The sequence below is a fragment of the Mixophyes fleayi genome, chromosome 5 (assembly GCF_038048845.1).
Source record: "Mixophyes fleayi isolate aMixFle1 chromosome 5, aMixFle1.hap1, whole genome shotgun sequence".
Taxonomy (NCBI): domain Eukaryota; kingdom Metazoa; phylum Chordata; class Amphibia; order Anura; family Limnodynastidae; genus Mixophyes; species Mixophyes fleayi.
In genome coordinates this window covers 69,374,772-69,394,943 of record NC_134406.1, presented here as the reverse complement: position 1 = coordinate 69,394,943, position 20,172 = coordinate 69,374,772, and the positions used below count along the sequence as shown (strand labels likewise).

The 20,172-nt window shown below is 38.4% G+C and overlaps 1 protein-coding gene across 10 annotated transcripts in view; it reads right to left on the bottom strand.

The window, feature by feature from the left end:
• RARB (retinoic acid receptor beta) overlaps positions 1–20,172 on the bottom strand; it is a 546,477-nt gene that overhangs the window by 13,592 nt on the left and 512,713 nt on the right. For all 10 annotated transcript variants that reach the window (XM_075212344.1, XM_075212345.1, XM_075212348.1 and 7 more), the window contains one exon: positions 103–307. In XM_075212344.1, the coding sequence (XP_075068445.1) occupies positions 103–307 (205 nt within the window). The remainder of the gene's footprint in view (positions 1–102; positions 308–20,172) is intronic.

Below are 20,172 nucleotides of genomic sequence, written 5' to 3'. Positions count from 1 at the left end.
AGAAGAGACAAAGAAATTGGAAAAAATCAGTTTAACTGCACATAAAACAGTGACTGGAAAAAGACAATGAATCTCAGGGTTATATGAATACATGAAACACACCTTCACAAATTAAGCAGATGGCACTGAGGAGGCCAGTTTCTGTGTCATCCATTTCCAAGGGCAGGAGCTGGTTGGCAAATGTGAACACGAGGTCGGTGAGTGGACCAAACCCAGCGTTGTGCATCTGAGTTCGGTTGAGTGTAAGGCCATCTGAGAAAGTCATAGTGTCCTGCTCTGGGGTATATCTTGTGCAAATTCGAAGAATCTATCAGAAACCAGAAGACAAAGCAAAATAACATTATCTGTGTAAGATGCTGATGTCCGACAGGGAAAAAGAACAAAACATTCTCAATAGTGATGATTGCTTATTATATTAATTACAGGCACACTTGGATTACCTGTCTGCAGTGATACCTGGGTCCACATAATGCCATAGATACAAAGACAGATTCAGATGTTGTTTGGGGGGAAGGTGCACTTCCTCCAAACTGTTAAGTTAAAATGTGTCTTTTTGTGCAGTTTTTAAACTGTAATTTATCAAAGTAAAAACCGCACATCAAGCCCCATTTTCTCCATTGTCCACCAGATTGCAAACCACAGTGTCGTTTTATGTGACCCCAGATCCATAGAAATGTGCAGCGTATCAAACGGCAGTTTAAAGAGTTGCACAAAAAAAACGTACGTTTCTAAATGTGAAATTTGGGGGTAAATGTATCATAGTCAGTTTTTTTCAATTCGCCGGAAATCGGCGAGTTGACAGCTAAAATTTAAAGCGCCGCTTTAAATTTTAGCTGTCAACTCGCCAATTTCCGGCGAATTGAAAAAAACGGACTATGATACATTTATCCCCTGGTGAATGGTTCAGCATTATGCCTACAACACAGCACCTGCTTTATAACTGATCTCTAGAATGTGTACACAAAATATCCGCACAAAAGAAATTTAGACACAAATCTTATGATATCTACAACTTAAATAGAACATACAGATGCATCATCATCATCAACGGGTTAACTTGCACTAGGCCTATAGGACACACAAAGATATGCCTCCTAAATGTAAAGATACATGTAAGTCAAAATCAGATCCATCTCAAAGGGTTAAATCTGGAGCAGGTTTTGCTATAAACCGCATGTGGTCATAAAATATTTTGTTCATGACTTCTATGTAGGTGCACAATATGCACTGATCCATAGCAACCAATTATTAGCAATTAAAGTTTATCTGTCTAGTGCAAGTTACATAATGAGAAGAGTGTCTCATGGTTGCTATGGTTTAGTGCTATGTGAAACCATCTTATTGCAGCCTGTGATGTAAATAGTGTGCTTTGATTTGTCACGCAGGTTCTACAGTAATGGCCATAACGCTGGCTATGTGTGCTGAGCAGCTATTAGCTACTACAGGGAAGAGGTGGATAGAGTAAATACACTTTTTACGCAAAAAATATTTTTTCATATTGTATATCAATGCTATACATCTGTATATAGTTATTTGCATATTCTTGACGTCTCCTTATGCCTAGAAAGGTGGAACAGGGAGGGCAAGCATAGACAGAGTATAGTAAGGATGTGTTCACGTAATTGTAACATAATTAGACATGGACTCATCTGCAGACAGGCCTTTTAGGGAATGTGTGCCGGAGGGTTGGTCCAAGGACCCAATGCTGATGAGGGCTGCCTTCTTCTGATTGGATGATTGTATATTGACCCATCCAGCTTATAGTACTTAAATCATTAGCACTTCAGCTGTATAATATGGAATCATTGATGTCTATTCTCATTACTTCATTTCCATTTTTTTTTTTTTTCTAATTGGTTTAAAGGGGAAAACAACAGATGTTTGCATTTAATTTGTATTTAGTTACATTTTAAACTGAAAATGCAACTTTCACATTTCTTAATAACTCAAGACAATATTTTCCATGTATATGAAGCTTCATTACATTATTATTTTGTGTAAAAATAGGGTAATATGACTTTAGCATTTACTACTAACACTATCATTAAAAGTAAGTATACAGACTTGTACGCATAAAATATGCCATGTGTAAATGTTATGTGTTTGAGCTGTACACTGCTTGAGTACGTATGCAATGTAAGGTACGCTGCTGATTAATGTGCATAATAATTCCTTAATGGTTCCGTAATTATTCATTGCAAAATTGCTGTTTCTAAAGGTCTGTCTCCGGCTATTTGCCTTACATCACTTTCACCAAGCCTGATATATACATTTTTCAACCTAATATTCACCTGTTCATTATTACAAGACTTTTTTAAGGCTTTGGAGCTACACTGCTATCACTGGGGATAACTTTTTATTCTATCCAATGAAATATTATAGTTTATTTTTTATCAGTTCTATCGATAGAGACAGGCCTTTATTTTGCTACTATATTTCAATAAAAATATTTATTTTATGGGCCTTATATTGGTAACATGGGAAAAACGAGAACACTAAAAAAATCACTCTTTTTTTTTGCAACCTGAGAAGTATATCCTTAGAATGTAACTGGCTACTTCTCCTGGGCGTTGGAGTACCAAATATGTGTGTTTTGTACAAGGTCTGACACTGTTACAAGAACCAGCGTGGCAGTAAGTGGGATAAGCCTGGCAGTGGGAGGACAAATATTGGGGTGAAACTGCTTTTTGTAGAGTTTGGACCACAGGAATGTTTTGGGACTTTCATGCAAAATGCGCAAGTGTCAGAGAATGGGTGACCTAATTTTGGGGGCCTGGGAAGTGTGCGTAGATGAAAAGGGGGAACATTTTTTACGTTTATTTTTATTGTATTATTTTACTTGTTTACTTTATTTATCACCTTTAGGATTTGTTGTCCTCTATCCTAACTTGGCCACCCTTGGTTTCAGTTGCAAATGTGGAAATACCAATTCCTCATTGAATACATAGCATTCATATTGAACGTTGTGGATACATAGAGCCAGTGCCCTGGAATAAACCTGTTGGAAATGTTTTGTAGCAGCAGTTAGAGTGCTGGATGGTTTATTATCCAATGACCAATTGGTTTGCCAACAATTGTTAGTACTGCCCTGAAGATCATCCATCGTTCTACCATTGATGATTTAGAACAGAATTGATATTCTCTATGACCAACAATCAGCCAAGAGGTTAATTTTCAAGTTCCCTTCAAGTAGGGTTTTGAATCATTTTCACTTATAATATATGACTTAATATGGAGACTGTATAAGTTTGAAATAATTGCTATTTCTCAGCTGTGACTAAAACATCTTCAAACCAGTTGCTGCTGCTCATCTTTGTTAAGTATACATTTTCAAGTGGATTGATTGCAAGCAAATAAGCCAGGCATGGTCTTTAAGTGAACATGAAGAGGCAGACACGTAGTTGGTTCATGTTCTGTACACACAAAAAGACAACACACACTGGAGTCTATTTATGAAGCTGCGATGAGCCAAAATCCGGACAAAATACTAACGGGATCTCTAGATGGCCTTAGTTTTTAACAGGTTCCATTGTCTCTGGACAACCTGCTCTGGATCCCTCGAGCATACACAATAGCTACCTCGGTTTACCGGCAGCGGTAGGCTGCTGGGGAAAGGGTTTTTTGCTCATTTTAGGAGGGGGAACTTTGCCAAGGCTTCAAATGAGCCCCAATATGGTAAATAACAGAAGTAACATTATGTATGATTGCAATATGCACTGATACCAAATGATAATGCTGCCCACTAGCAACAAATGGTAAATAGACTCCACTGACTTTTACAGTAAGTTAAAGCAAAAAATACCTGCCTGAAATTAACAACACACATTGACTAGTTAGCCTCACACCATTACTTGTCATTGAGAGCAATATTTCTTAGTACAAAGAGTTTGTTTAGGATACAAAGAGTCTGACCTCTCAACATACATGTTAACCTTCTAACTTTATACTCTACAATACTTCCATCTGGCTTGTACAGAGGCGCCAACCTGACCCATTTCATCTGGAAGAGGCTTATCTGCTCCTGAGGATAACTCCAACTAATACTAAATTTAGTTTTGGGCGTACTCCAATGCGATAAAACAAAAAAAATAAAAACTGAATGCTTACTGACCTCCCATGCCGCTTGCTCTCACTTGTTTTAAGCAGAGTCGCTTCCTCTCCCACATGAGCTTCCATTTACCCATCAAGCTCCATTCACAGCAATTATGTTTAGTTTTAAAAGTAATTTTCCTTTAACTTGGGCTCAATTAACCAACTGATGCTCGTTTTACAGCTCTTAATTTAGTCAAAAAATCAGTGCTAAATTTGGGGGCAAGCAAATATCTGCTGGATAAGATGGCTCAGGTTCTCGTATAGAAACACTTTCTATTTTTCTGGTAGAGTGTAGACAAGGCTCGGACAATATGTAACGTCATACATGAATTTCTGGATAAGTATATGCAGAGCATTAAGCTGTTCAGGCTTATCGACACCTTTCTACAACACATACCATAACCTGATTGTGTCTCATCACATAACAGTGGAGATCACTGATGTCCTTCCCTGTCTTCATTCATCACAACTGATGGGGCTCTGATAAAAAGAATAACAGCATACAAACGAGGCTGCTGGAAGGTCATATTAGTAATAAAGCAAGGTGTATCTAGCTGTAGCCACTGAGGGCATGGACTTTATAAGTCACAGAGTCCATCACTATGTACAGAACCACTGTCACATGAGCTACATTTACATGCACATGCAACTACACTGAAATATAATCTGTCTTTTCAGAGCTCTAGGTTTTGCAATACGTCTGCCTGGAACTAACTTCTCATAGTGGAATTAATAAGCAGCATTAAACATAAACTTCCCTCAAGGACATAAAGAGTTTTGGTACCCAAGGTCATAAGCAAACCGAGGGGGGTCCTAGTGCCTGGAAACACCCCTACAAGCCTGGGGCACTGTATAATTGAGGTGGCTGGACCCCGCCCCTGCTGCACATGACTCTTCGAAAAGAGAGAGCTGTGTGCACCTAACAGTAGTGCACGCAGCATTGCCCATGTATATTATGGGGATAGGGAGAGTAGCCAAGCACTGTCTAAAATTTTAGCCACGCCCCCATGCATGCTGGTCACGCCCACTGGTGGCGTGGTGTGGAAATGCAAATCCTGCCTTTGCATCTGAAGGTAAAGCTGCAATACTGCACCCCTCCTGACACATGACATCATCACATGGCTCCTGCACAGTAATATTGTGAGACCATTATGATATCATTCTTTCTTTAGACAACAAAATATCATTTGAAAAGTGTGTGGAAGAGGAGTCACTGCCCTGCTGCTTCTTTGTAGTTGTAGTCAAATTGGGAAATCTTGCACCCAATGCTGCCACCTCTTCTGCCAACTGAGTCCTCTCTTGTACTACAGTATGTCTGATAACTTTCCCCTCCCAGTAGCCACCTGCTATCACATCACGGGGACTATAGTTATGCAACCATTCTTCTACAGATGTATTCTATAAATGGTCTTCTAGCCCAAAACCTGGCCTGGAGAGAATGCAACAGATCAGCCTTTAACTCTAGTACAAGATGCCATAAATCAACAGTTTTTTTATTTCATTGTGTCATTTAGAAAAAAAAAACTTACGCTAAATAAATAGTTTAAATATACCAGCTGTAGTATATTGTACAACCTCCTTTAAAAAAAAATCCATGTTCAGTTTGGAATTTGGGATGATGACATAATAAGAGATTATGAGTCTTGTATACACAAACCCATGTATCACATTCTTCCTAAACTGGTGTAACAAAATGATGTGATCTTTGGTAAATCTCTGCTTCTAAATACTGTGTACATTGAAATAAACTGGATTTGAATCAAGGAATTCAGCTTGGACAGGCTGATGGAGAACTCTGTAGCCATCTTCTGTTTAGTAAAACTCAGCATCTTACTAAGGATATCTTACATGGTAAGTAAATCACTAGATGTATGTAAGGTAAGTCATTATTCACTTTGTCATTATTTCTCCCAAAGAAGTGTTCTTGTAGATTATATTAGATCTCTGTATTACGGATTGTGACCCTATTGTTACTATTGTATTTCATTCAACCACACAGCTTTAAGGAGAGCATATATTTTATCTATTTTCTAAAAATATAATTTTACAACAGTACTACTAGTATAAATGATGTTACAGAATGGTTCTACAGTAGTTATCTCTGTAGTGTTTTTACTTCAGCTACAGGCCCCTATTTATTAACATGTTGAGATAACAGCTCTTCCATAGCCACTTACAGCTGCAATAGAAAATCTGTTATCTCTGCAACTTATTAATAAAATATTGCCCTGTGATACTGGCTGCAGCGGGAAGAGTAGTCTTGGTGGATCTGCACATCCGTGGCCTGGCTTGCCCTAATGTAACTTAATGAGCGTATGTTCTACAGTCATTCACCCAAACAGTAATCTTGAGGATAGTTTGTGGACATTAGGGAGGCAAAATAGGCCACCATTACCTCACTGAGCACTGCAAGAGGGCTATGCTCATTTTTCAGAGAGTGCTCAGGGTTCAACAAATCTGTCCAAAATGTAAAATAAGAGACCACTTCAAACGATAGGAGCCAGACTACTTTCACTGCAAAAGAGGTGCACTACCAAAAAGAGACATGGGGCTAGATTTACTAAACGGCGGGTTTGAAAAAGTGGAGATGTTGCCTATGGCAACCAATCAGATTCTATCTTTCATTTATTTAGTGCATTCTACAAAGTGACAGCTAGAATCTGATTGGTTGCCATAGGCAACATCTCCACTTTTTCAAACCCGCAGTTTAGTAAATATACCTCATAGTCTCAACACACAGATGGCATGGGTTACTAAGCTATGGAACTGTAACAGAGAAATACTGCTTAGCTACAGCAATAAGGATATCCCTGCAATCTTTTAATACATTCTGTCATACCACCTCATGAGATCTGATCTCCAACACAAGCGAAACATAGAGCCGACAGAACGTGAATAGCATAAAGATCTTTTTAACCATTTTATATCTTCCAAATGACAAATGATCCTTAATCTATCTCTTAGGAGACTGGAACAAGTACACTATTTGTCCTGCTGACTACATTCAGTCTATAGTAAAAGTTATTATTGACATAATATTGTAATTAAGGGTCCAGAATTTGCAAATTATTGGTGTTATGTGTAGAGCAATATAACATCTGATTACTAGTAAAGTAAGACAACACAAGAGGACATGATGTAGCTATTACACCACAAGGACTAAAGTGTTCCAGCCATTATGATGTAATTGCCATTTAACTAGGGATTTTTAATCTATCCTTAATACTATACAGTAAATGCATTTCACCCTACTGTAATGTTTATTAATAGCAGAAGAAACACAATCAGATACAAAAAAGAAACTGCCAGTCCCACAAGTTATCTGCAGTCTCTGGCCGGGGAGCTCAAAGTGTAAATCCTACGTAAATTAATTACTAGATCAAATGAGGTTGATGCAGACAAATTACATTTTGATAAATTACATTTTAGCAGATGTGAAAGGTTAAATAACAGAATTCACACAATAGCAACAATCATACTTCAAAACTGTTTAGCTGGCAAAACGCCATTTACATTATATTACTGTTCTTAAAGGGTAATGCCACCCAAAACTGAAAATGATATCCTTCTCCTGATTAGTTGTTTTCATAAACATTTTCTACAATTGGCTTTGAATATTTTCTGATCTTCATGATGAATCTCTAGTTTGAAAATGCACTAACCAGCTGTAGGTCCTCTTTAGTGAAATCAATTGTAAAATAATTAAAAACATCTTTGCACAAACGTGGACTCAATTAATTATGTGATCTCTGAAGACAACTGATTTTTAGGTGTATTTTAGCAAACGAGGTAAATACTTATAGAATCAATTTATGTTTGTTTTAGCTGTCATTAAGAAAAAAGGTTTAAAGTTGTTTTCTTTTTCTATATAACCTTTCTACAAGTTTCCTTGTATTCCATAAATGGGTTATGGCCAATCATCTCATATTTTCATGTTGATCACTATAAAGCAGACACACAGAAGCTCATTTTAATATAATCCAGCTTATTTAAAAGAGACCATGTAAAACTTGGATAATGCGGATGACTGCAGTGCATGCTGGGAGTTGTAGTTAAACAACACCACCAGTTTTAGGTATACATACGAATGTCTTCGGACACATGTTGCATAGGATTAAAAAAAAGTCTTGGGATTACTTTACCCTCATATACACAGCAATGAATTATCCTGAACTTACTGTGCTGTTATTAACTATTATCCTGCACCGGTCACTGTAGAACTTTCTTCCAGCAATAATGAATAGTGGAAAATCAATAGCATTTTACACATTTCAACACTAATGAAATTAGAAAATGTAATGGCTAAAGCAGCCTCAATGGCTGTAAGGCAGCAATCTATGAAAGATGAACATCTCCAGACTGAATGAGAACTGACCTCATTGTTCCATTCACACATAGTAGAAACATACATTTATGCCGTACATCTTGTCACATGGAAGTCAAATGCTTCATATATCAATAAAAACTCTTTTGTTGACAAGCAAAATATTTTCTTTTTCAGAAGAAGATGCCGTTTTCTCATGCCAATTAAAATAGCATCCAGCATGTGATAGACAACGAGCAGTGCTCAACCAGACACTCACAAGCACTGTACTGAACAGCAGTGTTTTTAGACAGAAAAAGGGGTATTTGTGAAGAACAGAGCTGGCTGGTGATGTACGGAACATACAAAATGACCCTTGTGCTGCCAGAATTGTGTGTCTTTGGATAGACTATGAATACAATAAAAAAAAAAAGTCTCCCTTGCACAAAATTCATCCTTGCTACACATCTGCAAAAGCAACTTGAGTAATCATACAATATACCACATAGCCAACATGTAGACGCTGGGTTTACCTGATAGGTGGAAGGACTCATGGACACCTATCTGTAGCTCACTGGGTGCAGATGCATTTTGTAATGGAAACTCATTGAAATGTAAACTGAATATAGAAGAAAATTGCAGGCCATACTGCCAATCCCACATACCATATGTCACATCACTGTACTGTGTCTTACAGCAATATAAAGTCTTTTATATTCACATTTTTACATGTCTGCATGAAGTTAGTCATTTTAGGTCTCATGTAAAGTTGGACTCATTCTTACCCCGCACATAAGCAAGTAGAGAAGCATGCATGGAAAAGCGCATCTGCGTGCATTTGTTCTCAAGACGCATCTCAAAATGTGTCCACTGTACATCCCTAGTAGATGCACATGATCACGTACAGAAAGCATAGAAATGTGGCTTGACGGTGTTAATAGTGAATGTAGAAGTCACACTACCATATTTGTACACAAAATAATAATTGTGTCAGACACAAGAGAAAATAGTGTCTTGACACTGTTATTAAATAAAGCGAAAGTCGCAAATTCCATACAAAATATTATTATAAACAAAACACATTTACAAAATACAAATTCAATTCAATAAAATACAAACATCTATTATTTTCCCCTTTAAAAATGAAATGGGAATCTCCTTTCCTGTCACAGCCCTATTGGTAATATGAATTAAGTATATGCGAATAGACGGGAACACTAATGAATGAAATACAATCAGCTAGGGGGGTTAATCTGCCATAAGCCAATCAGAAGCGGCTAGTTAGTGTTGCTTATCATCATCATCATCGCTGCTCCAGAACCCACAAGAGAGACGCCTCCTGACAGAAATATCAGCATCTGCATCCAGGTCTACATCAGTGGCAATTACGTAAAAGCGTCATTACTGTACTCGGCTTACCCTTCCGTGCCTCTTCCCTGCTCCACCTCTCCAAGTGTAAGGAGTCATAAGTGTAAGATGTGCATATGGACATATGTGTACACATGTATGTGCAGTATGGAAATGCCCCATGCGGGGCTTCTCTGCGCATGTGCTGGACCCGCACTTGCTCAATGAGGCCCCATCTCTGCCGTCTTTACCCAAAATGTTGCTATGGGGCCCACAATGCACTGTTCAGCCCATGGCTGGACCTCAGTAAATATGGGTGTTTCTTGGAAGATTGTGAATCTGGTGATATGTTTGAGTGGATCTGGAATGTGGACAATTTCTATTCCAATTCTTGTGCCTATCATATTGAAAGGTATGAGATTGCAGAGCTATTTGCTGCTACTGTTGCAGAGTGATTTTGTCATGTGTAACAAGGGAGATGGGCAATGTAGCAAACAAAAGACATTTGGAACATCTGGAATATAAAATATACCCAAATGTTCCAGACAGTTTTGTCAGTCATGACAATTCAGAAGCTAACACCAGACTTACATCCAAGGACTCTGGGTGATTATATGTAAATGAGCAGACACTTCATTACTAGTTGCTAGTCCATTTCCATAAGAATCCTTTTAAGCTTATGACTGCTGTAGGCCAGATCAGTTCTAGTGATTGAATACCTTGCTGTGATTGCTATGCAAGAAAGATTATATAAAGCAGAGATCAGTCAAACAAGCACACAGCCACAACATACTCATAATCAGCAGGACTAGCACGCTTTGCATGCAAAGAATATTTACTGTTAATTATTATCATTATTATTTATTTACAAGGTGTCATCATATTCCACAGCACTGTACAATTGGGGAGATAAAGGCAAGCATATACATAATAACGTACACCCACAAAACGGAAACAAAGGGTTAATACTTTGTTCATAGTGAATTAATAGACTTCATTGTCATTAAAATGAGTTCATCCTACAGTATGTTTGTCTCTACTTTGTGTAGACTGCGGGTACACTTTAAATGAAAAATATATTCATTTCATCTTCATTTGTCATTGTTGCCAATTGTCATCTAGGGACGGTTCAAGGCTTTGAAGATTGATCTGCAGTGATCTGTCCCAGACAATGTCCCTTCCATTTCCTTGTAATGTCTATCTAGCAGCATTGTCCCTAGAATATCAAGGGATGAAGACATAGTTTTGAGTACAACAAAATGTAACGTGAGTATGAGGTGTCAATGTTTTTGCATCATTTGTTATAACTATTAACCATTTAACACCATTTTCATAGATTTGTAAGGCACTGCAGCGCCGTACAGTAGGGAAAACAGGACATATATAAAACAAAGACATACAAGGTAGACAAAATAAATGCAGACATGAATACAAAGGCTAGGGAGGACCCTGCTCATTAGAGAGCTTACATTCTAAGTGGAAGAGGGCACAACCGAAACAAGAGGAGCGAGTGTGGCTTAGAGTGGATATTGGAAAAGTTGTGAGGGTGTATTAGTGTGAATAGTATCATCAGGGATAAGGTAAGCTTTAAAAAAGAGATGGGTTTTTAGAGAATGTCTAAAGATTTGTTGACTGTGGGAAAGCCTGATTGGGTGTGGTAGGGAATTCCATAAGTGGGGAGCAGCACGGGAGAAGTCATTTAGGCGCAAGTGAGAGGTGGTTACTAGAGACAAGACAAAGCACAGGTCAGAGTTAGATCTAAGAGGGTGTGAGGGAGAGTATTTTGATATGAGATTTGAGATCTATGCAGGGGTGGTGTTGTTAAGGGCTTTGTAGGCAAGGATGATTCATTTGAATTGGATTCTGGAGGATACAGGGAGTTAGTGTAGGGGTTTGCAAAGTGGTGCAGCAGATGTGGAGCTGTGAGAGAGGAAGATCAGTCTTGCCGCAGCATTTAGGATGGATTGAAGTGTAAATATATGGGTGTTGAGAATGACAGATAGCAGAAGGTTGAAGTAGTCAAGAAAGCAGATGATGAGATAATGAATAATAGTTTTGGTAGCAAGTTGAGCAAGAAAAGGGCATATTCTGGCAATGTTTTTAAGGTGGAATCGGCAGAACTAGGAGAGACTATGTATGGTTATCTTGAAAGAACAAAATGGAGATAGATATGTCAACAGAGAAATGATGCCATCAGGAGCGACTTTTGGAAACCAGGAGAGAGGAATACAAAATTAAAGATATATAGTGAATATCCTATCCTAACACCAATCATAATCTTGGTGATACAAGCGAGCAAGTCTAGAAAACCTCTCTCTCTGCAGCTGGTCTGCATGCTGGAACTTATAGTACCATGGAGAGCCATAGGTGGCTGACCTCTGCAACTAAACATAATAAAACAACACTACGGGGTCTATTTACAAAACTGCGATCAACCATAAACCCAGAGAAAACAGCTGCTCTGTTATAGCATCATTTAGGGGTTAACACAGGATTAACCTATTTTTCATGGGTTAGAACTCTATGGGGACTGCAATGTTAGTAATTTACTAAGCAGTGAAAAACATTGCTCTTGTCTCTATGGGGTTCACTGAAGCCAGAAACGCCAACTGCCAGGTCATATCTGAACCGCATGCACAGATTTTAGCCGCGCATGTGAAGTTCAGATTCTCCATGTTGGCTGCCGCTGAAGACATAAAACACTTTGTGTAGCAGGGGGTTCTTTGCTGGGGCTCACTAAGTAGCCCAGGCATAGGAAACAGCAGCGGTATTACATCATCTATCTTTGTGATTTGCAGCAATACATAATAAGTGGTGCTATTGCACAATAGTAAATAGACCCCTAAATGGAATAAATAATATGTGATAGAAAATGTGGTAAAAATGATCAACCAGAGAAATAGTAAATAAATAATATAGTAATTTATGTGAAAGTGAAGAGTAATGTATATGTTAAATTGAAAAGAAATCCAGACGCACACTTCAACACAAAAATAAAGTGACAATTTAGTAGCTCGGTATGACAATTGTCCTATTATTACCTAATTAGCTACCTCAAATAGGTCATAAATGTTTAATCTCAAATTAAAAAGGAAGGATTGCACTTGATGGGAAGATTATTGAGCTATAAGGAAAGAGCAGACGGTAATGTAAATGTGGCAGGATGCAATTACAGGTATATTAGGCAGTGAATGACACTGTTCATAGGACTCACATGGATAGCATGCTGAATTTCTATTAAACCTTCCTCCAAAAAGGCATTAAAGTCAGGTAAAGGGTTAAAAAAATCCAATCCCCCTTGATGTTAATAAGGAATAGCAAATATATTGACTACCGTTGGCTATGAAGCAATAATGTTTTGAAGAGAAATACATAGTGAACTAGTCAATAGATGTGTTGAGAATTGAAGGATATTTTACAGTCCGCTTCTGTATAGAGTACTTTATAAGATGACCTTGGTGCACTGGTCATGGCAGCTGAATCTGTCCAGTCTGATACTTCATCACCTGTTGTCTTTGTGTTATGTTCTACAAAGTAGATGTGAATTGTTAATGTCAAACTTATAAGATAAAGGGCAGTATGGTGACTAAGTGGTTAGCACTTCTGCCTCACAGCGCTGGAGTCATAAATTCAATTCACGTCCATGGCCTTATCTGTGTGGAGATTGTATGTTCTCCCTGTGTTTGTGTGGGTTTCCTCCAGATGCTCCGGTTTCCTACCACACTCCAAAAACATACTGGTAGGTTAATTGGCTGCTAGCAAAATTGACCCTAGTCTGTCTCTCTCTCTCTCTCTCTTTATATATATATATATATATATATATATATATATATATATATATATATATATATCTATCTATCTATCTATCTATCTGTGTGTGTGTGTGTGTGTGTGTGTATGTTAGGGAATTTAGACTGTAAGCTCCAATGGGGCAAGGACTGATGTGAGCGAGTTCTCTGTACAGCGCTGCGGAATTAGTGGCGCTATATAAATAAATGGTGATGATGATAAAGGAACTCAAACCATATACTATTCACCTCTTGATGTGCTATAAACAATTAAGCCTGTTTACAACTGGGAGAAGCTTTGTGATTCCACACGCAATAAATTATTATCTCCATGTTTGTCCAGTCAACTTTCTGTTTAGTTAACATTGCTGTTCTTTCATTGATATTCATCTACCACCATGTAGGAAAGCTACTACCCCTTTGCTCCTTTGCATCACTACCCCCACATAGCATAATTGCCAACATTTTTATTGCCATCATTTTGGCCCCGGCACTGCAACACCGCAAACATGTAATTTTGTTGCGGGGTCAAAATGACGCAATTTGCGATGAAGCTCCCATCATGCTCACTTCACTAGGAAGTTGCCAGGATGAGGAAGAATTGTCTGCTCTCCTGCAGGGGCGGGCCCAGACATTTGTCCTATCCCAGGCGATTTTAGGGGGGGGGGGATTTAGGCCCCGCCCCCTTTCTGTGTTCTAAGGCTGCCGGCGGCTGCACAGTATGTGCAGGTCCGTTCAGCAGTGACAGTGTGCTGTCCCGCTGCTCTGATTGTGTTTAAAACACAATCAGAGCAGCCGGGCAGCATACGGTCACTGCTGAACGGACCTGCACAGTGTGCAGCTGTCGGCAGCAAGCCCCTGGTAGTGGGGGCGATCGCCCCCCCCCTTCCCTGGATCCGCCACTGCTCTCCTGGGAGAACTACCCAGAAATCAGGAGTATACTGGAAATTGCGGAAAATTTTGCAAGTATGCCACATAGGCAACATTTAATACTGTCCTTTCAACTGATTGTATATATCATAATACAGTATAATAATTTATAAATACTTAGGACCTCATTTACGAAGATCAGTGAATGTGCAGTGCAAGAAACCTTGCTCTCACCCTGCATGCCTATTATCTGCTCTCAGGGCCATAAAACCTAAAGATAAGGACTGTGTAAATGTGTAAACATCACATGAAAAGAGCAACTTCTTATCACTTTAAAATCATCCCTTTCATAAAATAAGACTTTTCATTTTTTTCCCTAAAATACTTCTCGGTTTATTTATGGCTTAAATTAATAGTGAGTGTGATGGGACATCGGAACTGTCTTTATTACGTGTCACTTTTGAGTGTTTGAAGTTATTTTGGGTAGGGGGAAGTCAGTGAATTGTCCACTTGTGCGATTGTATAAGCAAGGACAGGGCAATGTGAGCAGAGGAATGGAGGCAGGCAGGAAGCCGCAGACAGTTAGACAGTAGATGGGGCAGTATCCCCAACAGCATAGTGCGATGAGGCTGCTGTCAAACTAATGTAGTAAGATTGTGGTGCTAAAGCACCTCTATTTGAAACAATGTTCCTACATCCAACTTGCTGATCTAACTATCAGAGCATACTGAAGGTCCATAAACTTGTCAATAATTAACTTGCAGCGATCAGCCCTATATGTATATATTTATATATATTGTATATTGCAATTATAAATATTTATATTTTACATATGGAACACCTCATCAGAAACCAACAATGTTCTAGGTCTTTCTCTTAGCGTGACTCAGGACATCTTTGTAATAGTCGGGCTAGTGCACTACATTTTGCATTCTTTGGATTGGTCTTTATGGCTCTAGTATTTTTCTTCTCTGTCGCCTTGTTAAAACCCTGCTACAGAATATGCTGCACAAATAAATGATTGCAGTAACTCAGTAATATGAAGAGTCTGGCATCTCCTCACTGGAGCCATGTGGCCACTGAGGGGTGGGATGGTAAGCACCATTTGCTGCATTCCCATGGCAGTCACAAGAATGGTGGCGCAGGAGAGAATCAGCAGATCAGTCACACATTCCAGCCGGCCTGATCATGCAAAGTGCTCCCTTTCTACACTAACAAAACTCTTCATTTTTCACCAAGAGTGTGGCGCTCCCCTCACAAGAAAAGACCAACAAAGAAGAGGCACAGAGATCTGTGAGACCTTGTTAGCCACTGTGAGGAAATCAAACACTGGATGTCAGACAGAGCGGACTCAAAGAAGATGACAGTGAGGTCAATAAATCATAGGGGGTCACCGAAAGGTACGGACCCACTTAGAAAAATACATTTCAGTCACAATAATATGAAAGCATTCAGCCATGTAACAGCTTCAAATATACGCCCCATGGCTTTTGAATTTTAGCCCTGGGAAAGTAGAGCTGAGCGCCACCAAATATACATATACTTATACATGAGAGAGTGTGCTGATTCCCAGGGTATAGTGACTTTGTTGTTGGAAAGTACTTCTTAATAAAAAATTCAAAAAGTTAAATGTGTTTGTATTATTATACTTCATCATTTTTTAATGAAATTCCTTCTATTTTCAGCTTGTTTGGTAACCTTTATTCCACCCTTCAAATATGTACTATTTGCTGCATACTCCAACTAAAGTTCTGGGGCCTGATTCATTAAGGATCTTAACTTAAGAAACTTCTTATTTCAGTTTCCTGGACAAAACCATGTTACAATGCAAGGGGTGCAAATTAGTATTCTGTTTTGCACATAAGTTAAATACTGACTGTTTTTTCATGTAGCACACAAACACTTGATAGCTTGATTTGTACACTGAAATTTAAAGTTGATATTTGTGTGCTACATGAAAAAACAGTCAGTATTTAACTTATGTGCAAAACATAATACTAATTTGCACCCCTTGCATTGTAACATGGTTTTGTCCAGGAGACTGAAATAAGTAGTTTCTTAAGTTAAGATCCTTAATGAATCAGGCCCCGGGTCCCACTGTTAGCATTTCCTTATGTTCCAGCACTGAGCTAATATTAATAAACAAAGAACGACTCCATTTACAAGATGTTTTTTAAGCCAATAATTATTTAAATGCCAGGTGCATATTTTTCAGCTCAGCACAAAGAGAAGTTTTATTTTAATGAGTGATTTAATGTATATTGAGCATAAATGTTCTATAAAACATCACACCCACAGAGAAAGTCTCGCAGCCATTATCTATTAAGTGATAATGGCTGAGCTCCGAGCTGGTTTTAAAGCCCCACTTATCTTAAAGAAATGAGATACCGTTGTACTACAGTTTTATCATAACCTGAAGCACATAAAATATATGTTGGCAGCTGCTACAGAATAGAAGAAAGGCTACTTTAATCGAAATGCTCGCTGACAGGACTGTTTTAATGCATGTAGGGCCTTTCTCCATTCGATTGATAGACCCATGAGATTAAAAAAACACAATGAAACGTCAGGGCTGGACTGAACAATGTAGTTTACCTTCACATATGAAGATACCAATTGGGGGTGATTATTATCAATGTGTATTATGTCAGATGTAAACCAAAGATTCTTCTTTCATTCTGATTTTCTCTGATTTCCTCCTGGCAGTTTTAGAGGACTGAATTCACACTCCCCATTTTCTTGTGGGACAGTCCTGATGTCCTCTGAGAATGGGGTGCCTAGTTATTAGTGGGTGGAATTACACTTAATTGGTAGCATATTGGTCAGATAAGTGACATGGCATGGGTGGATCAGGGTGTAGATAAATTGTTCCAATTTTTATTATATGAAATGGTGAGAAATAATGAATATGGTAAACTTGGCTATGACACAGAAAGTATTGAAGCAAAATTATAAGTAAAGTGAAAGTTCCACTTTCTAACATTGACAAGTATGAATAATTTAACAGAATTATTGTAGCCTACCTGAAGTATTGTAAACTGGCCAACCTAAGACACAAAGAGGTGGCAGGTCCATATTGGGCTAATCAGGCTTACCACTATCCACATCTTCACCATCATTATAGGGTGATTACGTCCTTAACTACTCCAGACACCTGAGCCATAGGATACAATTCTGAATATCTCAAAACGGTGACCTCCACCACACACAAACTTTTCTATGCTCACATCTAGTTTCATATCAAACTATTTGCTATGCCACCAAGGCAATCTAACTGCAAACCAGCTATGACCCACCACAGAGCCATGATCTAGGCTACTACATTACCACCACCTTATAAACAGAACCACACTTGTACTTTATACTGACAAGACCTGACTGTACAGGACCTGAAATGAAAGTGAACCTGTGGAGAAGGGCACCAAGACAAAGCAGAGGTCAAACATAGTAATTTCAAGAGCTACTCTCCCAGATTGAGTGCAGCAGGCTATGGATACAAAGGGCCTGATTCATTAAGGGACGCATACTAAGCGGTAAAACGCAAGTAAATCGGTTACACTTACGCCCAAATTTAACAAGGAGCGGATCTGAAGATATGTGTGGTGGTGAATACGGGTGTAGGTCTGGCAGACAAGACACTGCATTATATGTCCAATACATATGTGAAATATGAACCAACAAAAGAATGCACAAGAAAAAAAAAAATAATGTTACCTGTTAATCATTTAGGCATTAATTATAAAACATAAAAAAAAAAGTGTTTTATTGTTTATTTTTTCCCCATGAAATACATTTATTAGGATGTTATAAATGTCTAGTGTATACAAAATACATTTTTACAGTTGCTCTTGATTGCAAACACATGTCATAGAATGTATACACAGCCGTCATCACTAGTAATCGGCACTTACACCAGACCTGTAGCTGGAGCAAGAGATCCGGCTGAAAAACAAGTACCTAAGAGATGCCCTAAGCTTGAATCGGATGTTGCTGCGTGTAACTCTACATTGACTATGAGCATACGCCCCCTCCCCGCCTTGTTACCTTGTTAATCACAGGCTGTATTATGTGTCCTTTGCGCTCAAAGATGCCTTGAAGGTTGCTGCGCTCTGTGGCGTATTGTCCAGTTCTGGGCACACGCAGAGTAATTGTGCGCATTATACCCACAAAATCTCAGTTTACGTCTCTCAATGAATCAGGCCTTTTGTGTCTATATCTTGCTGTAGTATCTGCTATTAAACACTGCCCCTACTGAAATCCATTCTAACAGAACACCCAAATGGAACACAGGAGGAACCCATGACCTTCCTAAAGTCAGTTACATACATCAGTAACCCACCAGTAATGAAGGAGCAGCTCTAATGTCCCCAAAATAAAGAAACAAAACCAACAATCTGTAGTATAATGGAATAAACTTCTCACCCACTGTCAGTTTCTAAAAGCCTATTCAAAAATACCACCACAAGCTTCACCTGCACAGATATGTCCCAACCATGAATACAAGCTGCACTAATATTCCACAGTCCTTTTGTCCAAAAAGAAAACAATTGAACTAATGACAGTACCTAAAATTAATCTCAAGGCAGTAATCCCTCCACCCCTCTATACTATGACTGCCAGTCTAAGTGATTTATGTAATTGTATATCTAACCTGGATTATGTACCACTACATTACGTTTGCCCACTAGCGGCTAACTTAGTTCATATTGGTTACACAGTTCTGCTATTTATATAATGACTAACAAATATAAAAAATAGTATGACATCACATGTTCTATTTTTTTAAAGAAATAATTGCATCCGCATACATCTTCTGCTGCATCAAACATAAGACTAAAATAAAATGTGAATGAGGGAGCGAAAATATGTGATCAAGTTAAGATAAGTTAAGATATCAACTTTCGACATGTTAAAATAAACTATTAAGCTGTAGTCACCCTGTTCATAATTAGTCTCAGCAGGTTTCCACATTCCCACATCAATGTAAGGCATCCTTGGAACTCTAGATACGGACACCATCTGTCAGCCCTGAGTGAAATATTATCTTGTCAAGATTAAAACCACCTAGTTTTCCTTACTAATTACACACTCCCACCAACTGTACTAGTATGACTGATCAAACAATACCATAAGAAGATAGTGACATAATTATATACCCATATACATTACTACCAAGTAAATTGCTGGAACATATTATATTATAGTATGGTACTGCTCTGCTATGAATCTAAACCAAGTACATACAGCAACATTCTACTAGACCAATGCTGCAAAGTTTCCCAGAACTAACACTGCTGTGAAGACACCAATAAATTAATAAAAACAGTAAAAGATGCGCACTACACACAAAGCCCTCAAAAGTTAATAATGCTGCTGCAGAAAGGAGGAGGGCCAAGTAAACTGACATTGAATTTTAAAAGTAACTTAAGCATGCTATTTGCATCCTATATTTAAATTGTAATTAAGAAGAATTTGCTCCACAGTAACACTTATTTCTGTGATTTTGATCTGGTGAGTAAAAAAAAATGGTGTTGTCCGTAAACTTGCATACATTTGACATTAATTGTGTAGTGGAATTGTCACCCCTGGATACATTCTCTTGCGGATCTTAGAGCATTACAATACCCATAATATGTTTACTGATTATTTTAATAGTTGCGTCATTCATGAAGCGAAAAAATGGCAGAGGTTAATCCTATTTGGAGGTGTCATGGGCTCCAAATAGTGCAAGTGCACTTCAATTTCCAACACAGCGCATAGTTTTACAGAGCA